The sequence below is a fragment of the Salvia splendens genome, chromosome 9 (genome assembly GCF_004379255.2).
Source record: "Salvia splendens isolate huo1 chromosome 9, SspV2, whole genome shotgun sequence".
NCBI classification, from domain to species: Eukaryota; Viridiplantae; Streptophyta; class Magnoliopsida; order Lamiales; family Lamiaceae; genus Salvia; species Salvia splendens.
In genome coordinates, this window is record NC_056040.1 from 2,601,610 (window position 1) to 2,621,235 (window position 19,626).

The 19,626-nt window shown below is 35.7% G+C and overlaps 3 protein-coding genes and 1 pseudogene across 5 annotated transcripts; 3 read left to right on the top strand and 1 right to left on the bottom strand.

Annotated features, from left to right (window-relative positions):
• Positions 1–873: 873 nt before the first annotated feature.
• Positions 874–5,164, top strand: LOC121748927 (magnesium transporter MRS2-3-like). Its single transcript, XM_042143507.1, has 6 exons — positions 874–1,437; positions 2,290–2,526; positions 2,621–2,749; positions 4,213–4,361; positions 4,424–4,652; positions 4,737–5,164. The coding sequence occupies exons 1-6, from the start codon at positions 1,006–1,008 to the stop codon at positions 5,022–5,024; spliced, it is 1,464 nt and encodes a 487-aa protein (XP_041999441.1). The 5' UTR covers positions 874–1,005; the 3' UTR covers positions 5,025–5,164.
• Positions 5,165–6,051: 887 nt separating this feature from the next.
• Positions 6,052–10,375, bottom strand: LOC121748113 (annotated as a pseudogene).
• Positions 10,376–10,503: 128 nt separating this feature from the next.
• Positions 10,504–13,709, top strand: LOC121748112 (UPF0496 protein At3g19330-like). Of its 2 annotated transcripts, none has more exons than XM_042142330.1 (3): positions 10,504–10,743; positions 11,717–11,888; positions 12,001–13,709. In XM_042142330.1, the coding sequence occupies exons 2-3, from the start codon at positions 11,819–11,821 to the stop codon at positions 13,053–13,055; spliced, it is 1,125 nt and encodes a 374-aa protein (XP_041998264.1). In that variant the 5' UTR covers positions 10,504–10,743; positions 11,717–11,818; the 3' UTR covers positions 13,056–13,709. The 2 variants fall into 2 exon arrangements, with proteins under 2 accessions (XP_041998264.1, XP_041998265.1); XM_042142331.1 differs by having other exon boundaries at positions 11,813–11,888.
• Positions 13,710–16,655: 2,946 nt separating this feature from the next.
• On the top strand, positions 16,656–17,931 carry LOC121747373 (B3 domain-containing protein At2g36080-like). Of its 2 annotated transcripts, none has more exons than XM_042141406.1 (2): positions 16,656–17,127; positions 17,625–17,931. In XM_042141406.1, exons 1-2 carry the CDS (start codon positions 16,674–16,676, stop codon positions 17,807–17,809), a joined length of 639 nt encoding a protein of 212 aa, XP_041997340.1. In that variant the 5' UTR covers positions 16,656–16,673; the 3' UTR covers positions 17,810–17,931. The 2 variants fall into 2 exon arrangements, with proteins under 2 accessions (XP_041997340.1, XP_041997341.1); XM_042141407.1 differs by having other exon boundaries at positions 16,656–17,123; positions 17,625–17,881.
• Positions 17,932–19,626: the final 1,695 nt, after the last annotated feature.

Genomic DNA, 19,626 nt, shown 5'->3' on the forward strand with positions numbered 1-19,626 from the left:
GTGAGGTTATACAATGAATCAAATTTTGAGATATACCCATCATACATTTAAAATGTGTACCTTGTTTATAATGTAAAATAAAATTAGGCAATAATGGATATACTAAAATTACAAAATAAAATAAGTAAAGACAGATAAAAGAATTCATTGGCAATTACCATTTTCCTAATAATCTTTTCATCCATGACCAATATTCATGCTTTTCCATTTTGGTCGGTCTACAAAAGTTAGTTCCCTTCCATCTTCGACACGTTTGTCTATTTAATGAGTTGGATTTTATTCTCAACTAATAATATTACCATAACTTAATCAGTTCAACTAGAAACTCATGGGATGGTCAAAATAGCCCGATAATTTAATAGGAATGTGGCTGAAAATTTATAATCTGAATAAATCACCAAAATTCGATAATCCGCAATCAAATGGGACTGACCTGGAATTAACTCAAGCCTCATAAGATATACCTTAAACGAACAATTTCTCATTATTTAATCATCAACATTAATCATTTTTCCAAACTTAAAAAATTAATAAAAGAAATTATTATTTCAAATGTACGCGAAAATATATTTTAATTCATTGTCTGAATGTTATATACTCATTATCTTAGTTTGTTTTATTTATTCTTAAGCTTGTCCTCATAAAATTATATGTACAAATTTTAAAATGATAATTATTTAAGAAAATTTGTGTTCTCATTTACTAGTATATAATTATCTATAAAAAATACATTAGATGAATTAAAAAGAAAAATTTAGCCCAACAGCTTAGTATGAAATCCAAAAATATAAGATTAAGTTTGACAATTTATAACTCGAAAATAAATTATAAAAAATGACATGGATAGAATAGGCCGATAACTTTAGCGGGCCCAAATCGTTAGTGGAGGAATCACATGATTTTGATGTGTTCGACAAAAATCTCACTACCTTCAAAAAAATCTCACAATCATCACCAAATCCCCAAAATTTCCGATCCCAATTCCTCGCCAAATCCGCCGAATCGATGCGCGCAGCCGCGCTCCAGCCCCCGAACCAGGTAGCCGCCGCGCCGGATGACGACGGAAGCGGCGAGCCCCTCCTCCGCCCCGCCGCCGTCGGCCTCGCCGGCGCGCTCCGGAAGAAGGCCGTGGGAGTGCGGTCGTGGCTGCTCCTCGACTCCACGGGGCACGCCAACGTCGTGGAGGTCGGGAAGCACGCCATCATGCGGCGGACCGGGCTGCCGGCCCGCGATCTCCGGATCCTCGACCCGCTCCTCTCCTACCCCTCCACCGTCCTCGGCCGTGAGCGGGCGATTGTGATCAATCTGGAGCATATTAAGGCGATCATTACGGCGCAGGAGGTTTTCCTGCTCAATTCCAAGGATCCTTCTGTGATTCCCTTTGTTGATGAGCTCCAGAGGAGGATTCTTCGCCATCATCAAGCCGTCAAAGCTCAGGTTTCTTCTTCGTTTGCATCTAGTACTTTACTAGTTGGTTATTAACTCGTGGAATTAATCAATTTGATTAAATCCTTTTTTTCAATTGTGAATTAGGATGATTAAAGGTGATTAGTTGCATAGACTAATTTATTGTTACTGGATCGGAAACTGGGGGATATCTAAAGCTCTTGATTGTTTCAAGGGTTAATTCCAGAAAAAACATCAATTATATGTCAATTCAGTTCTTTACCATCAAATTTGAATGTGGGTTAGAAACACAAACTTTTAGTGTGATACTAGTTTTCCATAATATCAAATTTCGCCCAAATTGAATCTAAGGTGGCAATGGAATGTCCAAAACGATGTCTCTTGGTCTGTGGTGGCATAACAAAATGTTAAACTTCACCAAAACTAAGACGTTTCGCCGAAAATTACAAAAAAATCGAATGACATATTATTTCAATAAGAATTTTTGTCATGTCATCACATAGGATTGAACTTTGTCATTATAGAATACATGATCATGGGAAATTGTCTGCACAATGTACTTTTTCACCTATTCAAAGCTGGTGGTAAAGATATGAATTAGCCTATATTTTGTGTATTGTCCTGCATATTAGCTCTTGTTTCAATGATTTGAGATAACGTGCTTGATTTATATTCAGTGAAAAGGGATAGGATTGCATATTTCCCTGTGATAAAGATATAAATAATGCTTAATCATGAATCATGATATATCAGCTGAAAATAACTGTCTAATTCACGATGCCCAATTTTTCTTTAGTACTGTATGAAAGTATAATTTTAGACAGTGCTTATTCCACATCTTAGCTTCACATATCTGAATGAGGTGTGGTAATGGTGGTTAAGGAAGCTGGGGATGGCGAGAATGCAAACTGGACAAACTTATATGATTTGGAAGGGCCTCACTCAATGCCCGCAAGTCCTCCAGATAGCTCCAATAACTTTCCCAATAAAGAAGAGGGAGAGAAGGCAGATGGGAAAGAACAACTTGGGGAGAATCGAGATGGTCCGAAGCTGCTCCCTTTTGAGTTTGTTGCTTTAGAGGCATGCCTTGAGGCTGCTTGCAGTTGCTTGGACAATGAGGTTCGAAAACTCTAATGTTAGTTTTTCTGTTATGAGTCCAATATGTCGGTCTTTGTTCTGCAGTTCATTTTTTTCCTCTTGTATCTCAAGCTAGGCAAGGACACTGGAGCAAGAAGCTCATCCAGCACTTGATAAACTGACTTCAAAAATTAGTACTCTCAATTTGGAACGTGTCAGACAGATTAAAAGTCGCCTGGTTGCTATAACTGGGCGCGTGCAAAAGGTGAGACAATTCTACTTTTGTTCTAGAGAATTAATGGAATTCCATTTTAATAAAGGAGATTAGATTTATTCCAAATGAGGGAGTGACGCACAAGGGTTATGCGTCGTTATTATTGAACGACGCACAACCCTTATGCGTCGTTGGTTAACGACGCATAAGGATTATGCGTCGTTCAAAGACGCATAAGCATTATGCGTCGTTAACTAACGACGCATAAGGATTATGCGTCGTTAACTAACGACGCGTAAGGGTTGTGCGTCACACTGGTAAGCATTCCCGCCTATAACCCGGGTGACCCGGGTTCGATCCCCGGCAACGGCGCATTTTTTTAAGTGATTAGTATTTGTTAAAAATGAGTTATTCTAAACATTTGTTTTTGGCAAATAGATATTACTCTTATAAAAGAATTAATTAAAGAAGTTAAGAATAAATGCCCAATCTAATTGGTCCCCCAAAACGAATACATGTACATTGACAAATTAATTTATACTTCTATTATCTATGACCACTGTTTATTTTATTTTATATATTAAGTTTATTTTTGAATATCTTAAAAATTGCTATTGTTTATTCCGTTAATTGTATAATAACATAAAAATCAAAACTTTATTCACTTATAGATTATGTTTATATAAAATACATGGCATAATATTATATACTATTAATTAAATAATCCAAGTCTTTATGTTATAAGAAAATAAAATAACGCTTATTATAAAATAATTTCCAAAAGTCCTTGCTGCAATATTGATTAATGAATGTTCTACCCACTTTAATAAAATAATGCTTATTATAATAGCGGTGACTATACTCTAATAAATAATAGTAATAATAATAGTAAAAACGCGCCGTTGCCGGGGATCGAACCCGGGTCACCCGGGTGATAGGCGGGAATGCTTACCAGTGTGACGCACAACCCTTATGCGTCGTTGATTAACGACGCATAATGCTTATGCGTCTTTGAACGACGCATAATCCTTATGCGTCGTTAACCAACGACGCATAAGGGTTGTGCGTCGTTCAATAATAACGACGCATAATCCTTGTGCGTCACTCCCCCATTCGGAATAAATCTAATCCCCTTCATTAAAATGGAATTCAATTAACATGTTTTACCAAAAAAAGAAAGAACTCTGCAAAAGGTTGGGTGGAGTAATTTGCGTTATCCTTTTCTGTTACGCGTATTCTGTTGGACTCTGAGATGAATATTTTATGAATGTGTTTGTGAAAGTTTTGGAAATGGAGATACATGTTTTTATTAATGTTATGTTTCAAAATGTATTATTCTTCAACTGTCTTACTTCATTATGTGTTTGCCTCAATAACCCTAGAGCTCAACATAAATGATTGAACAAATAAAAGTTCCTTGTTGTTAGGTAATATTATACACAGCAGTATAGCTAAGTATATGGTTGCATTACGATTTTTCTCTTCCATTGAGTCATTCTGTCATGGTTTATCAGGTGAGGGATGAGCTAGAGCATTTGCTGGATGACGATGATGATATGGCAGAGATGTATCTAACAGACAAACTAGATGGACAGCTTGCGTCTTCTTCTGTTTCTACTGTAGAAGAGCAAGATGACCTGGACGAGGCTGACATGGATGACAGGCATGTTACACGTGTCTTCCTACAAATACTTCACTTACAACATTACTAACACACCATTTCAGGACACCTGCTGAAATATTGGAGGGCACTGAGAGTGCTTATGTTGGCCACCGGAACATTACCAGCGAAGAGGCCTTGTTTGGTGGCCTTAACGCCCCAAGCAGACGCAGTCACGGAACCCATACCAGTACCCATAGTGCCATAAGCAATAAGCTCGATGTAGAAGAGCTAGAAATGCTTTTGGAAGCGTATTTCGTTCAGATAGACGGTACACTCAACAAGTTATCCACTGTATGCCACACTCATCTTTCAACTTGGCATTCAAATTCGGAATATTATTTCTCCTTTCTTAACAAGTTACCGTTTTCTATGAAGCTGAGGGAGTACGTCGATGATACAGAGGATTACATCAATATTATGCTTGACGACAAACAAAACCATCTTCTTCAGATGGGGGTTATGTTGACAACAGCAACCCTTGTGGTGAGTGCGTTTGTGGTGGTTGCTGGGATTTTTGGTATGAACATCACCATCGAACTTTTCAAAGACGAAGTGCATGGGATGACGAGGTTTTTGTGGACTGTTGGAGGTGGCTCAGCCGGCACTGTCTTCCTGTACGTCATTGCCATCGCGTGGTGCAAACACAGACGGCTGCTGGAATGAGTCTTTCGGGGTTGGTTGGTTGGCCTAATTGTATGATACCTTTTGGTTAGAAAATGTAATATACCTTCCTATACATTGTTCACTAAATATTTTTATACTACTATTAAGTCTATAGCTGTTGATTATGTTAATTTATTTCATATGGTCGGTCATGCTTATGTGTGCACATATTTATTCTTAGGTAAAGCCTAATTGCATAATATCTTTTGGTGAGCAAACGATGCAGATTTATATCAACTAAAAATGATAAAATCCAGTATATGGCAGTAATTTATGTTGAATATTTATGTTGAATATATTATCCCTTTTGGCAAAAAGAAGAGAAAATGTTTGTAATTACAAATTTCGCATTGCAGTTTTAGCTTACTTTTACAAAGAATAAGGATTAGTGGACCATAAAATTATAAATGTTGGCCAAAACACGCTATTTTCCGACAAATTCGATCACAGAAATCATGAACTTAAATTTTGTTATGAATTTCACACAAATCTAATTTCAACAAAATTGAAACCTGGCTCACAGTATTTACTCACAACACGTGTTTTAATACACAAATAATGATAGTGAATGTAACTAATTTTCAAATATTGGCAATGAATGTGACTAATTTTCATGCCTACTTAAAAACAAGACTATTGGTTGTGGATGAAGTCTAGTGGAGTCAATTTGTATGTTTGCATTTTGTAGAAGTAATGTGTAGTGCTTAGGCAAACATTATGATAAAACAAATCCAAAATTCATGTTTATTAGAATTTACAATCAACGTTGAAAAAGTGATTTGGGACCTAAACTGTTGAGGGGATAAATCATGAAAACGTCCTTTTGAGATTTTCAGTTCATCTAATAACGCATTGATAATTGTAAATTCCATTAAAAAAATGAGATGCAATAATTTAATGAATTTCAAACAAGGATTTGCAGTTATGAACGAATTGGTGATATTCAAAAGGCATAAATATATAATGTAAGCAGCAGCAATCAACAACCAAATCAACAATGTAAATAATAAACACTAAATCAATCATATAAAACCAAAATCTGATAGTATTAAAATGGATTAATTTCATACCAAAATCCAAATTTCAATAGCAAAATAGAACACCGTTCAACATTATCCATAAAAAACGATGAAAACGTTTGAATTATAAAATTAACCCTATAAACCTTTTCAGTATCGCCTGGGAGCGCCTCCACCGCGGCCGTAGCTGACCTGCGGCGCGCCTGCGATGGTTCCATCTTCCTCTCTGAGAACAACGCCGGGCAGATCCTTCATCCCGAGGGATTCGAGCAGATCTACGGTCTCCTGGTCGACCTCGATGCGGTCGGTTTTAATCGCTGACTCGTCAGGGACGAAATCCATGCGGCGCTCGCGCTCTTCTTCCTGGAGCTTCAACGAGATGCCGCGGACAGGTCCTTTCTGGATGCGCTTCATCAAATGAGTGGAGAAGCCGGCGATCTTGTTGCGGAGGCGCTTCGACGGGATGATTGCGACCTCCTCCAGAATTTTTTTGTTTGTGTGGAAATCCAGCGTCATCTTCGCGTAATACCTCTCAATTACTTGACGAGAGGACTTCTTCACCGTCTTTGTCCTTACGCGCCCCATGTTTTCGCAGTGGCGGTGGCGGTGGCGGAGTGGCTGATCTTTTGCTGCGGTCGTGCGTCTGTGGAAGGAGATGAGAGACTGGGTTTGAGATGCATTATAAATGGGAGAGATTAGGGTTTACTTTGGTGGGCTTTAGCCTATTTTAGTTTAAGCAATTGGCCCAATTTATTAGGGGTATTAGAGCATCATTAACCTCGGCCCGGTTTCAGGCCCCAAGTCCCCTCCACGTCATTATTCCTTTACAGTTGCGGCTCAGGCCACAACTCGTGCCGCAACTAATAAATGATACTATTCACAACTTCGACCTATTTTACGTGTAAAAATTGAAAACGTTGAACAACTATAACACGAGAAATTCATTCTTAATTCAAAAATAATAAATTATAAACTAAAAACTAAAATTATAATAAAAATGTAAAAAAATTAAAAATTAGAAAATTGGTGTCGCCCCTCTCCCTCTTCTTCCTCTCCCCCTCCCTCTTCTTCCTCTTCCGAACTGTAAAAATTCAGAAATTGGTGAACAATAGCGGCCAGAACCCCCTCCAACCGGAAGCTCCATCGCCCTCCAGGCCGGACCCCGAGACCGGCCTGGGCCGGAACTCCGTCGCCTCCAACGCGCGTCTCGGGCCGGGACTCGAGATTTGCGGCCCAGCCCCTTGTGTTAACGATGCCCTTAGGGGGTGTTCATTTGGAAGATTATATCCCATAATTACATTTATATTATGTTTGATTTATGAGACTGAATCTAATGATAGCTACGTGATATTTAGTCATAGTAACCCCTCCTATTAAAAATCTCACGATTTAACCGTAGATAATATCTCGCAACTATTTTATTTAGTAAACCAAACACCACTATAGTAGTTAGTAGACCTCATGATTTAATCCTAAATTATATCTCACTACTCTTTTATTTAATAAACTAAATACCACCATAGTAGATTATTGGACTTGAAGCCCAACTTAGAAGGGTATTAAATGAAAATTTTAACTATGCAAACTGTTACTCCTTATGTCTCTAGTTATGTGTCCTATTTTTTTTTTTAATTTTGAAACATTTCTTATTAAAATCTTATTTTATTTTTATTATTTTTGCTACATGAAGGACAAGTAGAGCACATAAATATAGGGGTAGGCATTCAGGTTTTGGTTCGGTTTTTTGCCCAAATCGAACCAAAATCGAAAAATCAAATTTAGTTCAACACTCAAACTGAACCGAAAAACCAAAAAACCGAAACCGAAAAGCCGAAAACCGAACTTCAAAAACCGAACAAAACAGAAAAAACCAAATTTTCAAAAAAATCAAAAACCGAAAAAAATATGGAGTATATATTAATATGTATATATAGAGAGAATATATTTTATTTATAAATGCTAAAGGAATATAAATATTTATATATAATATAAAATTAATATAATATATATATAATACATATTATATAAAATATATTAAAAGAATATATATTATATAATATATGAAATTAATAGAATAAATATATATAATATTATATTTAAAATATAATTCGGTTTTTTCGGTTTTTTGATTTTTTTCGCCCGAACAGAACCGAACCAGAAAATCGATTTATTTGTATTTTTAAAACCGAACCGAAAAATAAAAAAAACCGAACCGAATTTCAAAATTTCAGTTTGGATCGGTTCGGATATTCGGTTTTCGGTTTTTTTGCTCACCCCTACATAAATATATGACCCATATTTTACTAATTTTTTTTCTTCATTTTCATTTTCTCTCTCCGTCTTTAAATTTATCACATTTTGATTGGACGTGGATTTAAGAAATATAATAGAAAATGAGTTGAAAAAGATACTGGAATATGAATTCTACTTTTAAGTAGTAGTATTAGTTTTATAAGTAATAAATTGTGAGAGAGAAGTAGTTAGTGAGATGTGAAGTCCACTATTAAAAGTAGTAAAAAGTAAAACGTGATAAATTTTGTAGAACGGATAAAAATAGAAATATATGTCAAATTTTTATGGACATATGGAGTATATTTTTTAAACCTTGTGTTAGAATCAAAATTGAACATATAATACAATATCGGTGGTCGATGGAATGAATCGGCAATGTTTGTTTGACATGAATTGTGCTCTGGGAAAGTAATCGTATTCCCTATTGTTAAATTTCTGTGTTTGAAGAAGACATGGAATGTAATTAAATTCATGTGTTTGGTTTGATTATTAAAAAATAAGAAAAATAATCTGATTCCTAGTATCAAGGAAAGTTTCGTTAGATTTCAAGGATTTTGTTTCCTCTTCTAAACCTAGGTATTCTTTTTCCTAGCAATTTTATTAGACAGTTTCTTTTTTCTATCTCAACAGCTTTCGTTTCTCATCTCTGCTATCTGCTATACTCCATCCTTTCTCTCCACTCTCAAAGTGGAGAATACAACTAATTTAAAAACATGGATTTCTTTAACTCCTTTAGAAAACCCATTGTTGCTCCCAAAGAACCAATCTTCATCTCCACACAACTGCCATCAATAATTTTGTGCACGAAATTGCAATCAAAATTGAATCCCTGATTAGTCATTAATTGAAAGGAGTTACGCCATTAATAGTTTATACTATAATTTATGTTTTATTAATAATCTTTTACCATTATATAGGAGTATTTTGTTTGAATGGAGATAGGCCATTGATCTTTCTATATTTTCTTAGATGGTAGTTACGCCATGAAAGGAGAGCAGAGTTATTTGAAAGCAGTTACTCTATTAATCTTTTTATATTTATAATTTATTAGATTATTATAAGTAACTGATAATTATAGTTTCACAATCCTGAAATGTTTCCGAACAAAATATTCTCATATATCATGTTCCTGTAATCATATTTCTAGAATCATAATCCTCAGAAAGAATCATAATTCCAGAAATAGAAATCATAATCCTAGGAATTATTTTCCTTAATAACTTTACTTTCCTAGCAAATCCTAGGAATTATTTTTCTTTTACTCTCCTAGCAAACAAACATAACCGATATATAACCCAAAAAGTATTTGCAAAAAGTATGATAATACTTAAATTAATGACTAGGGCATTATAACGTTGCAATCCAGGAAGTATCAAGTGAGTAAAAGAAAACATAAAATTCAAGCACAATGGGAAAGGTTTAATTTCATCTCAAAAGGTAACAATGCGTCAATTCAAAACAAAATCCGCAGGACGAAAAACATTTAATCCTACAAAAACCTCTACACACCTTTTTCAGTTCAGTATCTCCTGGCGCCGCCTCCTCCACGGCCGTAGCTCACTTGCGCCGCGCCTCCAATGGCTCCATCGTCCTCTCTGAGGACAACGCCCGGCAGATCCTTCATCCCGAGCAACTCGAGCAGATCGACGGTCTCCTGGTCGACCTCGATGCGGTCGGTCTTAATCGCGGACTCGTCGGGGACGAAATCCATGCGCCGCTCGCGCTCCTCCTCCTGGAGCTTCAGAGAGATGCCGCGGACAGGTCCTTTCTGGATGCGCTTCATCAGATGGGTAGAGAATCCGGCGATCTTGTTGCGGAGGCGCTTCGACGGGATGATTGCGACCTCCTCCAGAATTTTCTTGTTCGTGTGGAAATCCAGCGTCATCTTCGCGTAGTACCTCTCGATCACTTGCCGAGAGGACTTCTTCACAGTCTTGGTTCTTACGCGTCCCATCGCAGCGCCTGAGCTTTTCGCGGCGGAGAAAGGTGAGAGATTGGAGCGATTTAGGGTTTGGAATTGGGAATTTGGTATGCTTTAGATCTTATGTATGTGGAGATAGTTAAGAGTTAGGGATTTAGTGTTGCTGGGCTTTAGCCCTTTTAAATCAATACGATTGGCCCAACTTATTAAAAGGGCTCGAAGCCCAACTTTCTGTATTGGAAGTCAAAAATCGCTGCAAATCGCCATCTAATAACTGCGGAAGCAATGTTGCCATTTTCGAATCCGAAGCAGCTAGCCCTCGCCGCCTTCGGCTTGCTCACCGGCGCCACCTGCATCGCCATCGGACCGCATCTCTCTTTCTCCAATATCGCTTCTCAGCAGGCCAGAGTTCAGGCCCGCAACGAATACGTCAGAGCCCGTCTCAGAAAACTCTTCGAAGATTAAGCCATAAAATCTGCTCTTTTTGGTAATTTCCCCATTTCACTCACTACTACTCTTTTAATTTCACAATTCCGCTGAAAACTAAACTGTTTGGATTTGGATAAGTAGTCGATTGCTGTTTGCGATAGTGAGTTGATTGCTTTCTGTTTCCATTTGGATTGTTCATAAACTGTTTGGATATTGTTTGGATAGTTTTATCTAGATCGTGGAACTATGAAATGAGAAGATTTGATACCATGTTAGAAACATTTAGAGGGTCTTTGGTAGATGACTGAGTATTTTTATCCTTATCTCTATGATTTCTTCTATACTGTCCTTTGTAATGGGATATGGATCAAGCAAATTAGCTCAAATTATATAAATTGTCAAGGGTTGGGATACCAAAGTCCCAATCTATCATTGTAAACAATACGTTAGGTTATATACTATTTTTATCTATCCAAGATGATCTGCAGTAATAAATGCCCCTTACGGATTTCACTACGGCATTCAGCAACAATTAGTGAGTTGATTGCGCAGATCACTTGGCATCATCTGCTAAGGAATTTGGAGAAGAAAGAGTCTAATCTAGTTGATTAGGAACAGATTGTGCATTGGATAAAGGAAACTAGAAAAGCTTTTAACTTTGCTGCTTTTGCTAAATGTCATCAAGACGGATCAACATTTAAAATGTGCATTTCACCTGAGAGATTGGCTAGGATGGTCGCATTAGATATATAAAAAAATATCTAGATTCATACCATTTTGTGCAATATGGGTGTGAGAACGCTCTGATTTGAGGGAACATTTTCATATATTCTTTGCTTAAAAGACATGATTGGGAAATACCTGAAATGTGAGCCATTTATATCTAATGCTTTTCTCTCTTTATTCAAAAATCATTCAGAGGAAAGAATGTACATAATGATTAGTTTGGGTTTCCCTTGGAGTATCAATTTGCCTTTTCCAGTTTCTTTGCTTGGAAGTTGTAAGAGTATTTGGAATTCTTTTCTTTTCAGATGGAGGCTACAATAAACTTTCTCATGGTCTCTGAACGAGAGTGTTTTATTACGATATGATTTTGGATTTGCTGGTCATTCCATATAATTTAGCAGGTTTCAATGCTGTCTTGTTTGAAGACACTGCCACCGCCATCAACAACCAGTTATTTTTCATCCCCTGCTACACAAGGTAAAGTTCCATAACTCTACCCGAATCCTATTCATCAGTAAAGTTAAAGCTTCAAATACACAGGAACAGTTCAGTCGTATTATATCATCTGACTGCGTAAATCATAACTCAGGTGATTCAGTTGAGAATACCCCAACGTCAAGTGCTCAAACTGGTCATATTGACCTGACTCGAGAATATACTATTGCAGTCCAAACAAGTTCTTATGGTGAGATTCGCAGAACATTTGACCAAGATAGCTCTTTTGACCAAACCGTAGTTAGCGGACATTTGGAGGGAATTGAGGGAGATCAGTTGTTGGAACAAGTTCTTCAACCAAGCCGTGAGTGTGTTCAAGAGACACTTTCCATTATCACGCCCAGCCCGCTTACTGATCTTGTTGCTACGTACTTCGAACATAGCGAGGAGACTTCTCGTTTTTGCTTCCTTCTCTACCAGAAAGTCAGTCAGGCTCGCTTGGCATATGCTCCTATTCACCATCTTCTAGAGGACCTTCCTCTGGAGTTTGATTCCAACTCATATTCCCTCTCTGATTCCCTGTGCAACTTGGCATATAATGTCTTTCTCCAGTTTGACCGTCTTGAAAATCCCTTTCTCTCTCATGCTTCTCAGAACTTCGATAACATGCGCCAGCGCTTCTCCCAGCTCACTCATGAACTCGACCGTCATCCAGTAAAGCCAAGGTCAAAGGTCCATCTCCCACGATATTGTTCAGCAGAATCTGCCTTGTGTTTGGTTGCAGTGGCTGTTGGTGTGGCCATAACAGCCGTAGCAATAGCTACCCATGCTCTAGTTGCCCTTGCCGGAAGTCCTTTATGTTTCGCTCTTTTCCCTTCCAATATGATCAAGAAAAAAAGGTGTAGCCTTGTTCAGGTTGATGAGGCTTCAAGAAGTGCTTATGTATTGCTGAGAGATCTAGACACAATTGATCGCCTGGTGGCCCATCTAAATGGAGATGTTGAAAACGACAAGTTCTCTATCCGTCATGCATTGGAGAGGGACATCGACAAGTATCTCATTCACGAGGTACTGAAACAGCTCAGGAGAAATCGGCCAAGCTTTATGGAACGGCTTGCATATCTCGAGGACAATTTGTTTCTATGTTTTGCTGCAATAAATCGGACCAGAGCACGTGTTCTTGAAAAGATCCATCCGCAAGAAAGGTAAAACCTCTCTGTGAAGATTTTCGTGACACCACTACACGCGCATGCACAATGGCCCTAGTATTGGTGTCTGCCAACTGCACAGGCTTTTCCACACTAAAGATCTCTTGGTGTGTAAAGAGCCAGACTCCTGATATCTCTACGGATTAAGTTGAAGGCAGAACTCTTGAATCTGATGATGGAATATCCGCTTACGATATTCTACAGTGTATGGCAGCAGCCGTTTCACCTGCAGGATTATGATTATGAAACTTACTGCAGGAGAACCTCCCGAAGATCTATGAACCTATTCTGTCAACATGTTGCAGCTCAACTAGGTTGAAAGAATGATGATATGGTCAATACATTCTTTGGAAGTTGGTTGTGCTATGGATGTTAGTCTGCGAACCTGATCGTCTCGACCCTCTGTACTGACTGCTCTACGGAGTGATTATCGCTTTCTGGACTTCCCCTTTAAAAGGTGTGCTATGTCAATTATGCAAATAGCATATTCAACATCAGTTCTGTAACATTCCTTAATAAGTAGCTTTGACTTCACAGTTGGCCATTTTTTCTGCTTAACATGATGAACATTCCTGATATTTGTAATTCTAGCATAGGTCTGAACTTATAGTTGGAGACTTTGATTCGAAATTAATGGTTAGAAGTTTGTAACTGAGTCCATTTTAAGAGTGATCACAATAGGGCCGCCGTGTGCCACGTCTGCCGTGAAGGGAAAAAGAAGAGTACCGCTCGAGGAAATATACCAACAATTGATAAAAATATACAACAATTTATTTTTGCCATTCCATTCCTATCTATTTATTTTTGTTCAATTAATTTTGTTCTAGTTCAATTAAAATATATCAACAATTGATAAAATAATGTGATTTGTGGTTATGGCCCCCTCGAGGAATTAAGCAACGCTCTGACTACATCGAAACAGTTGCTCAAAATCATCACCCGCACTTGGGCTCATCAGGCAGGCCAGCCCTCCTCAACTGTGTCCGTGGCGCCAACCCTCCTCAAAATCCATGGGTTCCATCCTAAAATCAATTGGTGATAGGAGGAGAGACCCATGAAACTTATATAGTGAATTAAGCTCTTTGTGTAGACCGATGCGGGATATTGTTATATTCATTTTTATGTTTCAATTGCCAACAAGCATGATGTTGATTGTTTTTATGTTACTTTGCGCAAATTACTGGAATCTAGCTTCCATTTTTTGCTAATATTACCGAGTTTTTTTTGAAGATTTAACACAATTGAGTAGTAGTTCATGATCCAAGAACTAACAATGGTTCTTCGTTTCATTATATTTAGGGGTCATTATTTGAGCCCTCATCTCCTAGATTGAAACACCTTGTTTAATTGTTTTGGATCATGACATGTGAATTTTACTATGTTTTACTATGGGAGAAATAATACTTCTTCCATACAGAAATAGATGTCCTATTTTTGACTAATTCAAATTTTAAAAAATTATTTGACTTTGTAAAGAAAATGAATAGAACAAGTTTTTGGAACGTGGGTAATACTTTATATATTAAATTTATAATAAAATGTGAGAATAATGAGGTTGTGGATCCACCTGCCAAAAATATTAAAAATAAAATGGAGGTATTTATTAGTGAACAAATGAAAAAGTAAAATTAGAATATTTAATGACGGAAGGAAGGAAGGAGTATTGACATTTAACATTTTATAAATGAATAATTATATAGTAGTAATGAAAAGAAAAAGAAATTGCAATGGTTAATTCAAAAGACCAAACCCAACTACACAAGGTCCCCCACACCTTTATGAATGTAAAAAAGAAACACCAAAAATATTAATTTCTGTAGTTATAGTAAATAAAGTTAGACAGCCCATGAGTTATTTCAATTTTACTATGAAAAAATGTTATATGTTTGCTTTACGATTTTTCTGCGCTATATATTTCTCATTATTTATTGTTTGAAGTTGTTATAATTTCCCTCCTAGGGATGAAACAGAGAAAAAATTGATTGTATTTATGAAATATCAAAGGAGATTAATTAAATGGATTATACAAGAGAGCCGAAAAAGTGCAAGGATTACAAGATGAATAAAGATACGTGGCCATATTATGGCCCGCCATAAATTGATTAAAGAGTAAAAAAAACTCGATTTTTTTCAAATTATCTGCACAAATATTTTCTCAAATCAATGACAAAAAGTTTCAGTGCCGTTTAATAAATAAAGAAAAATGATGATTGATGAATAAAATGTGCATGTGGCTAGCTATATCTCTGTCGTAGAATCTATTTTTGTCATTTCTAGCACTATTTCCTAAGAACTGTATCATAATCAATACTTCACCAATTATACATGTATCATTTATTTTAGTCATTTAATATTTAATTAATTTATTGGGATTCATTTCAGTTGATGTTAGAAAAAATGATGTTTGAAATTAGTTATTGACATACCATTGTTCTATAATCATATTCTAAAATAATTTACCATTATTTTTTTAAAAATTAATTTGTAAAATACTCCGACAGTCCTATATATACATCAACACAGAATTTGAGAAAATATTTGTGCAGAAAAATAAAGAATAATAGACAGGGGATGTGATGCTATTGATTATGTGACAGGTAACAGAAGCAAAGATTAAAATAATAAAAAGAGAATGAGGTTACAAATCAAACACGAATGCAATCTCAGAATCGGTCTACCGATTTTTATTATCCGCGATATTAAATCTTATCTCATCTTCTATTCAACACCGAAATTATTTTTTTTATATTTTCTTCAGTATTTAGGTTCTTGTATCCGTGTAAATTAAAGTTGTATAAGTATGGAAAGTATATTTTCTACATAAATTGAATCAGTGACATTTCTAGTTGGAATTTTAATTAATACATTATTCAATCATTGTAAATTAAAGTAATTGCAACAATTATCGCACATTTGCTATATTTTTGGCATTGGAAATTCCCATCGAATTATTCGTTTTTCGCATAGTATATATGCAAAATAGTAGTCATATTTATATATTTGTCTAAACACCTTTATCTTGAAGAGTTAGTATCTCAAAATTGCTTATAATCAATAAATTTTGCACAATTAATTATGATGTACTTTAATTATATTTTTATACGTATTTCAATTATTGGTATGTCGTTATGCTCACATTATTATTCTACAAATTAGTTATTATCGACATCAAATTATAAACCTTTTCTCCTAAAAAAAACCCCTCTGTAAAAACAAACAGTAAATATGGTTATATTAGACATTATTAGTTTTATCATATAGGAATTGACAAAATTATGGTTCATTTATTGAATTATGGTCCAACAATAAACAAAAATAAATGTACCATACCTGACCAATCATGCCCATAGTTACAAACCACTTCCTTCTGTACAAATAGTTTTTAATCCACAAACTTATAGTTAAAAAAATTGAATTATCACTATAGTCTATAAATATCTACACATCCCCACCACACATATATTTTGACTATTCATTCTCAAATAATACCTTCAATAAAATACTCAAATTATTAGCCAGAGGGAAAAATGAGAAATTCACTGTTTGGATTATTAATTACTCAAATTCAAATTTCTTTAAATTCCACTCTTTTCTTTCCATTTTCATCACTTCTTCAAAAATGCCAACAAACCATTGGCTCTCTCCTCCTATCTCCACCACCGCCGCCGCCGCGAAACTCGACCTCTCGAAAGAGGCCTTATTCGAGAAGCCGCTGACGCCGAGCGACGTCGGCAAGCTCAACCGCCTCGTCATACCGAAGCAGCACGCCGAGAGGTACTTTCCGTTGAACGGCGGCGGAGGGCTGCTGCTGGGGTTCGAGGACGAGGCCGGGGAATCGTGGCGGTTCCGGTACTCGTATTGGAACAGCAGCCAGAGCTACGTGCTGACGAAGGGGTGGGGCCGCTTCGTCAAGGAGAAGAGGCTCGATGCGGGAGACGTTGTCGTCTTCGCGCGCCATCCGGACGACCTCGGTCGCCTCTTTATCGGATGGCGCCGGAGGGGCGGGCAAGAGGCCGATGCCCCTCCACCGCCGAATCGCGGTGGCTGGAGCGGCCTACTTTACCCTCAAGTTGGTAACAACTCGAAAAACCCTATTTTTAAGCAGCGGAAAAATCATGAATTTTGGTCGGTCTCACAATTCTAAAGACTAGTGGGAAATTTATGAAATTTGGATTTCATGACAAAAGATATTAATGTTTTTTAATCAAACGATTGCTTTTTTTAATGAGTGGACGATACTATATTTAATTTATCAACGGTAGCATCCATGTATAATTTAACAGATGCTAGTATTTCACCATATTATAATTGCGATCAAATTCAAATTTCATAATGTCTGATTTATAAAATTGCGAGCTAACTAGCATTTAACTAGATTTTATGAAATTTCCATCAATTTATATATCGTTTAATTATTCTTTGATTAGAAATAATTTTTTTATTTTAGTATGTAAAAAAATATATGTAATGACTAATTTAACATAATCACTCGTTAACGTTGGTCAACAACTATAAATTATTGAATCTCAGCGAATTGAATCAAGTTAATCTAACGATACATCAATTGCAGATAATCCCAAAAAAGAGAGAAATAGGAATTCGAAGAGGCTGAGATTATTCGGGGTGAACTTAGAATGGGACGAAGAGGAGCCGACTTCGGGTTCCGGGGAAGAGCCATACCATGAGTACTACTCGAGCCATCGTCGAACCGGTCACCCGGTAAGCTTAGGCGTGTGTGATTCGGCAACTATTTAAGTCACTAGTTAGAGAGTTGGTGGAGACGTGACTGTTACAATTTCCTAGTTTGATTTAATAATTGTTGTTTCCCTTAATCAAACAGTCACAATATGTATAATTACTGCCTTTAATTTAGACAAGTATGATGAATTATTTATGCTCATACATAGTAGTATATCAATTCATGGATAGTAGCTAGCTAGTTATCAAATTGAACAAGTAATCCTCGTGTGAACAAGCAAATAAATACACATTCAATGCATTCACATCTTTACATCTTTTCTCATGTTTATTATTAAAAGATATATTCGATTAATTGAATTTTAAGATATTGTAATTAAGTTCTTGCAATATCGTAATTTGTCGAATTGTAAGCTTTGTAACATTAATTGTAAATTACAGTGCTATAAGAATTCATGTAATATACACTCTCCATTAATGAGCAGTGAGCAGTTACTGATGATTAAACTCTCCACTGATTCGGTCATATATGCCACACATAATTTTTAAAAATGCAGAGAATATACCAAAATTATATTGTTTTGGATATTATATTGATAGTTAAATAACAGTCATTCCTAATAATTTATGATTCTTTTGGCGAAAAGAGAATTGTTCTGGAATATTTTGAAATGAAACCTAGAGTTTGAAGACTTTTCTAATTAAAATTGCATCTTTTACTCTAATATCTACAGAATCGATTCTCATATTTTGAATTGATAAACAAAATTCTACTAAAAACATAAAAAAATATGCATTAATAAAGGAAAGAAAGCTACTTTAAAATATTGCTTTAGAAATAAATAAATAGATGGAAATCCAGATCTCACCAGAATCTCGTCATTTTCATAGGAAGATACCAAATCTACGGTCAAAATTTTAATGAAAATAATGAATCATGTCATTTTTCTACGTTTACTTTCGCCGTAGGCTATAAAGCTGTGTACTAATATTTATAGCAGGGGAGGGATGAATTGTTAACTTATCATTTAATTGTTAACTATAATTAATTTAAGATCATAGAATTTTAGAAATTATGTGGTCTAAAATTTGCCACGTGTAATTTTCATTTTTATTAATTAAATAGAAAAAGATAAAAAACTATCAAATTAGTGTTTTGGACGAAAATGTCAATATAGTGTTTCGAAAATATCAATACAATGCTTTGAGAATGTCAACACAATGTTTTGAGAATGTTAACACATTGCATATATTGACATTACACATGTATTATATTGACATATTTTATATACTATGTTGACATTTGTTGGTGTACGAAAAAATTAAAAATTTTTGATTTTTTTTCAAAATTATGAGATATGAACATATGCAAGTGAGATCTCGTTAGAATCCTTATGAAATTATCTTTAATTTGATATATGTTGTGCGAAAACATAATTTAAATCGAGAAAGTTATATGCGTTTTAAAGTTATGAGATATTTTTTAAAAGTTAGTTATAACTAATTTGTTGTAAATTAGCCTTAATATACTTATTGACGTTTTTTTATAATATTGACATTCCAGGGCTGATGATCTAGGCCCTTGATTTGAATATATAATGACTATTATTTAATTATAGTTAGCAATTAAGTATTGAGTTAGGAATATAACACTCCCCTATCTGTATACACATTTTTATCCTATTATTTGTGTAAAAAATTCTTGATTTTTTATACACTAAGCTATATTAGAAGATCGGTATGAACTATACACATTTGTGACATTCTATATGCTTAATTCTAGATTTCGTATATCTAGTACATTATGTAGGTACTCATTTCTTAATATACCGTTTTATGTGATTTATTTATCATGTCAAACTGCATACCGTTTT

Coding starts and splice junctions, on each gene's coding strand:
- LOC121748927 (XM_042143507.1), top strand. CDS start 1,006: ATGCGCGCAGCCGCGCTCCAGCCCCCGAACCAGGTAGCCGCCGCGCCG. Junction 2,527..2,620: donor GCAGTTGCTTGGACAATGAG/GTTCGAAAACTC, acceptor ATCTCAAGCTAG/GCAAGGACACTGGAGCAAGA. Junction 2,750..4,212: donor TAACTGGGCGCGTGCAAAAG/GTGAGACAATTC, acceptor ATGGTTTATCAG/GTGAGGGATGAGCTAGAGCA.
- LOC121748112 (XM_042142330.1), top strand. CDS start 11,819: ATGCTGTCTTGTTTGAAGACACTGCCACCGCCATCAACAACCAGTTAT. Junction 11,889..12,000: donor TTCATCCCCTGCTACACAAG/GTAAAGTTCCAT, acceptor ATCATAACTCAG/GTGATTCAGTTGAGAATACC.
- LOC121747373 (XM_042141406.1), top strand. CDS start 16,674: ATGCCAACAAACCATTGGCTCTCTCCTCCTATCTCCACCACCGCCGCC. Junction 17,128..17,624: donor CCTACTTTACCCTCAAGTTG/GTAACAACTCGA, acceptor CATCAATTGCAG/ATAATCCCAAAAAAGAGAGA.